This window comes from Camellia sinensis, chromosome 8, assembly GCF_055761805.1.
Source record: "Camellia sinensis isolate YWXY chromosome 8, ASM5576180v1, whole genome shotgun sequence".
Lineage (NCBI taxonomy): Eukaryota > Viridiplantae > Streptophyta > Magnoliopsida > Ericales > Theaceae > Camellia > Camellia sinensis.
The window spans coordinates 131,008,761-131,014,746 of record NC_138968.1 but is presented as its reverse complement, the minus strand read 5'-3'; the positions used below and the strand labels follow the sequence as shown (position 1 = coordinate 131,014,746).

The window sequence follows — 5,986 nt, the reverse complement described above, 5'->3', positions numbered from 1 at the left end:
AACATTCACATTGATAGGAGTGTAAAATTAGCCCGCACCTCATGGCTTCCCGAAACCCACCCACGGGCCGTTGGCGGGCCCGGCCCTGCCTGTTGACAATGTGAATGTTCACATTGACATGTTAACATTCACATTGATAAGAGTATAAAACTGGACAGCAGTCCAGGGCGGGCCGACCGGGCCCAGCCCGTTGACAATGTGAATATTCACATTGACATGTTAACATTCACATTAATAGGAGTGTAAAATTGGCCCCCGTCCCGTGGTGGCGCGAAACCCGCCCGCGACCCATGGGCGGCCCAGGGCGGGCTCGGTCCGGCCCGTTGACAATGTGAATATTCACATTGACATGTTAACATTCACATTGATAAGAGTCTAAAATTGGCCCGCGGCCTATGGACGGCCAAAAGCCAGCCCGCTGCCCGGAGCGGGCCCGGCCCGGACCGGCCCAGCCTGTTGACAATGTGAATATTCACATTGACATGTTAACATTCACATTGATAAGAGTGTAAAATTGGCCCGCAGCCTGTGGGCGGCCTGAAGCCCGACCGCAGCCCGAGGCGGGCTTGGCCCGACTCGTGACAATGTGAATATTCATATTGACATGTTAACATGCACATTGATAGGAGTGTAAAATTAGCCTGCGCCCCGTGGCTGCCCGAAACCCGCCTACGGCCCGTGAGTGGCCCGGGGTGGGCCCGGCCCGGCCTGTTGACAATGTGAATATTCACATTGACATGTTCACATTCACATTGATAAGTGTGTACAATTGGCCCGTGACCCGTGTGCAGCCTGAAGCCTGACCTCAGGCTGGGGCGGGCCCGGCTCGTTGGCAATGTGAATATTCACATTGACATGTTAACATTCACATTGATAGGAGTGTAAAATTGGCCCGCAGCTCGTGGGCGGCTCGAAGCCTGATCGCAGCCCGAGGCGGGCTTGGCCCGACCCGTGACAATGTGAATATTCACATTTACATGTTAACATTAACATTGATAGGAGTGTAAAATTTGTCCGCTGCCCGAAGCTCGCCCGCGGCCCGGGGTAGGCTCGGACCCAAGCCCGGGCCGCCCGTGGGACGCGAGTCAATTTTACACTCTTATCAATGTGAATGTTAACATGTCAATGTGAATATTCACATTGTCAACAGGCCGGGCTGGGCTCGCCTCGGGCCGCCCACGGGCCGTGGGCGTATTTCGGGCAGCCACGGGGCACGGGCTAATGTTACACTCTTATCAATGTGAATGTTAATATATCAATGTGAATATTCACGTTGTCAACGGGCCGGGCCCGCCCCGGCCCGGGGCCGGGCTTCGAGCTGCTCACAGGTCACGGGCCAATTTTACACTCTTATCAATGTTAATGTTAATATGTCAATGTGAATATTCACATTGTCAACGAGCCGGGCCGGGCCCGCCCTGGGCAGCAGGCGGGTTTCGGGCCGCCCACGAGCCACGGGCCAATTTTACACTCCTATCAATGTGAATGTTAATATGTCAATGTGAATATTCACATTGTCAACGGGCCGGACCGGGCTCGCCCCGCGCCGCCCACGGGCTTCGTGCCGCCCATGGGACGCGAGTCAATTTTACACTCTTATCAATGTGAATGTTAACATGTCAATGTGAATATTCACATTGTCAACAGGCCGGGCCGGGCCCACCCCGGGCTGCCCACGGGCCGTGGGCTAGTTTCGAGCAGCCACGGGGCGCGGGCTAATTTTATACTCTTATCAATTTGAATGTTAACATGTCAATGTGAATATTCACATTATCAACGGGTCGGGCCGGGCCCGCCCAGGGCAGCCCAAGAGTCGCGGGCGGGTTTCGGGCCGGCCACAGGCCGCGGGCTAATTTTACGCTCCTATCAATGTGAATGTTAACATATCAATGTGAATATTCACATTGTCAACGGGCCGAGCCCGCCCCGACCCGGGCCCGGGCATCGGGCTGCCCACGGGTCATGGGCCAATTTTACACTCTTGTCAATGTTATTGTTAATGTTAATATGTCAATGTGAATATTCACATTGTGAACGGGCCGGTCCGGGCCCGCCCCGGGTGGCGGGCTGGTTTCGGGCCACCTACGGGCCGCAGGCCAATTTTACACTCCTATCAATGTGAATGTTAACTTATCAATGTGAATATTCATATTATCGACAGGCCGAGCCGGGCCTATTTTTTTGGCCTGTGGGCCGGCCCGGCCCGACTCGAATTTTTCCGGGCACCCACGAGGATCGACATGGGCCGGGCCCCTACACATTGACGATATGAACATTTACGTTGACGGTGTGAACATTCACATTAAGGGTATTTTGGTAATTATGTCACCCATAGGACTTATTGGAATATAAGAAAATAATGTGAACTAAATGGAACATAAGTAGATGAAAAGGGTATTTTGGTATTCTTATCTCAAATTGGACCTAATGGAATAGTAAAAAAGAATATGGGTTGGATGGAATAAAACTCTTAGAAAATGGATTTATCAAAAAAGCTCCCATAAAAAAAATATAAAAAAATATTAAACATTAATGTTTTAAAAAAAATGGCCAACATGTAAAAAATTTTAAAAAAATAAAAATAAAAAATAAAAAATTTTTAGAAAAAAATAAAACAAATAAAATAATAATTTTTCCTTTAAACATTAATGTTAAAAAAAATGCCCGACATGTAAACAAATAAAATAAAAAATAAATAAAAAAAAAATTTATAGTCTGCCGGAATATTTTTCTAATACCAAGTCTAGGAAGCCCATCCGAATCTTATTGGGGAGGCTCATCCTAATCCGGAACTCACTATCAATCCTCTCCTCATCTCTCAAAACAAACACAATATTAATAGGTCTCATCTCACTACTAATCCCAATCCCCTCTCTAACTCTCCAAACAAACAGGGACAGTAACTCTATCCAAAAACTTCTGTTAAAAAAAAAAAAAAAAACCTGAAAACTGGAAGGCTCGTAATCAAGGATGGATTTAGTAGCCCGCACCTCTAAAAATTTTAAAAATATTACATATTATATTAAAAAATTTAAAATAATTTAAAATTATAAAAATTTACATTTTAAACATACTTTTACACCTTCATAATAATAATCTCGGATCTGTGTTCGTAATCCAAGCAATAGTTCGGGCTTGTGGGGGTAATCCAAGCTATAGTATCTTCAGTTTATAATTCTGAATAATATTCATTATGTTTGTTGTCAGCTTTTTGAAAATACTTTTTAAAAAATTTTACTTTTTTATTTTTCATATTTTTTTATTTTTATTGATTTTTTTTAATATTTTAAGTAATTTTTTAAAAAAATTTTAGACACATCTAACACAAATACACTTAAAAAATATAATTTTTATAAAAAAAATCTTTAAAAAATTCACTAAATATCAAAAGTACAAAAAAAAAAAATTCAAAAATACAAAAATTTAATATATTTTTGTGTATTTATTAATTTTTTAGATATATCTAAGTAAGGTACATCTAAAAAAAATTATTTAAAATCTTAAAAATATTTACTAAAAATAAAAAAATATAAAAAATAAAAAATTCAATTTTTAAAAAATTAAATTCAAAAAATTAAAACTAAACATACTGATTATTATTTTATATAAAATTATGTTTGTGATTGATATTTTTTTCATATGTGAAGTGAGTCAAGTTGCACTGATTTAAGAGCTGTTTCCACCTGGGCATTTATGGTCGCAGGGACATGCAAATTAATATCACTACTAACAAATAAATGATGAACTACTCGGGGAAGGCTTGGAGTAATTTGAGTATCCCAAGAGCCTTGCTATATCCTATTTTCAACCAAAGTAGCAAGCCAAAGCATAAAAAGAGACCTCCAGCAGCCTCATCACGTACTTCAACAATTTGATACGAGCAACAATTGCTAGTTACTTGAAGCGAGGAACTGTTCTTGTGCTATATATTTTTTTATTATTTTTTTTTTATGTGTCAATGATGATCAAATTATTTATAAATTTATATATTAATATATATATATATATATATATGTGTGAGTAAAGTTAAAAGAAATAATAGTTTAAAAGGGATAATTAAAGTAAAGAGTATTGTTGGAATGTGTATTGAAAAAATGGTTAATTAAATTAATAAAGTGAAATTTTGGGATAATTAATTTGGTGGGAATTGCTGGAAATGCTCTAATAAAGTTCTTTTGAAAAAAGCGACACCCCACGCGCTAACTTACTTACGCGTTCTGCCATACATTTTTGCTCATTGCCAACTCTATTACAACTTTTCCATCTCTCTACTCTACACTACATGTTCCAGCTGTCCCCTTCTCCCTCCCTCGGATGCTTCTTCTTCCTCAGTCAACGCCGATGCCTCAGGATCACCCTATCTATATATACCCCCCTTCACAACTCAACCTTAATCATCATCCCAAAATACTCTCTCTCTCTCTCTCTCTCTCTCTCTCTCTCTCTCTACATCTACATCTACAAAGTAGAAATGTGTTCTTCAACAATGGTTTTGGCTGTGATGTTGATGCTGAGTTGCGTAATGGCTGCCTCAGCAACACCTTGCAACTTCAACCAAGATATTGACATCAATTGGGGTGGCAATGAACATGTTAAGATTTTCAATGGTGGCAAACTTCTCACTCTTTCTCTTGACAATTCCTCTGGCGCCGGTTTCCAATCCAAAAAGGACTACTTATTTGCCAGGGTCGACATGCAACTCAAGCTTGTCCCTGGCAACTCCGCTGGCACTGTCACCACTTACTATGTATGTCGCTTTGTCCATACATTGATTTCCATCTCCTTCAAATTTCAAATTTCAAATTTTCCTTTTAATCTTTACTATCATCATTAATTTTCCTAATTTGAATTGCAGTTATCTTCTCAAGGACCAGCACATGATGAGATTGACTTCGAGTTCTTAGGCAATGTATCTGGACAGCCATACACTGTCCATACCAATGTCTATGCCAAAGGGAAAGGGAACCGCGAACAACAGTTCCGTCTCTGGTTCGATCCCACTTCAGCTTTCCACACCTACTCAATCGTTTGGAGCGCTCAACGCATCATGTAAGTATATAACAAAAATACACACATTTTTTTTCTCAATACTCTTCTTAGCTTCCTTAATTTTCAAAACTTCTGTCTCACGCTTGGAACAATTTCTCAATAGGTACTAATTGGGCATTGTTTTTTTTCTTTTTTTTTTTTTTGGTTTATTCAGTTTCATGGTGGATAATAGTCCAATAAGGGTGTTCGAGAACAATGAAGCGATGGGTGTTCCATTCCCCAATACCCAGAGAATGAAGGTGTACTCAAGCCTATGGAATGCCGATGACTGGGCAACACAAGGTGGGAGAGTAAAAACTGACTGGACTAAAGCTCCTTTCATTGCCTGCTACAGAAATTTCAATGTCAATGATGCTTCTTCTACATCTACCAATTCAGTATCAAATCAGGCATGGCAAACTCAACAACTTGACACCATGGCTCGGAAAAGACTCCGATGGGTGCAGAGCAAGTACATGATTTACAACTACTGCACTGACTTCAAGAGGTTTCCTCAAGGCCTTCCCCGTGAATGCAAGCGTTCGAGGTTCCTCTAGGAGCATGTGTGTTCTTCATGATCAATTCAATTCTTTCATTCTTTTTTTTCTTTTGTTTTTCTTGATTTGTAAATTTGTAAGTTCATGAAAATTCTTTATTCATTCAATTCAAATGCGTATGTAACAATTCATTCATAATAAACAAATTTTTTAAAGTAATTTATTCAGTCGTTTATTTTCTGGTTTGTCACCAAATGTAAGAATAAAATAAATTTAAGGGCAATTTAAACCCATGGTTGCTATAATTTATTTTTTGTGTCAATTTAGTATCTATAATTTCAATTGTATCAATTTTTCTATTTAGTTTTTCACGGTATGTTAATTTAGTTAAATTAATAATATCTATTAAAAAACTGGACATAAATCAAAGAAAAATGATATTTCAAATTAGAGATAAACCT

The 5,986-nt window shown here is 40.0% G+C and overlaps 1 protein-coding gene across 1 annotated transcript; it reads left to right on the top strand.

Moving 5' to 3' along the window:
- The first annotated feature begins 4,242 nt into the window (after positions 1-4,242).
- Positions 4,243-5,744, top strand: LOC114286861 (xyloglucan endotransglucosylase protein 1-like). Its single transcript, XM_082883485.1, has 3 exons — positions 4,243-4,747; positions 4,856-5,049; positions 5,204-5,744. The coding sequence occupies exons 1-3, from the start codon at positions 4,283-4,285 to the stop codon at positions 5,583-5,585; spliced, it is 1,041 nt and encodes a 346-aa protein (XP_082739611.1). The 5' UTR covers positions 4,243-4,282; the 3' UTR covers positions 5,586-5,744.
- Positions 5,745-5,986: the final 242 nt, after the last annotated feature.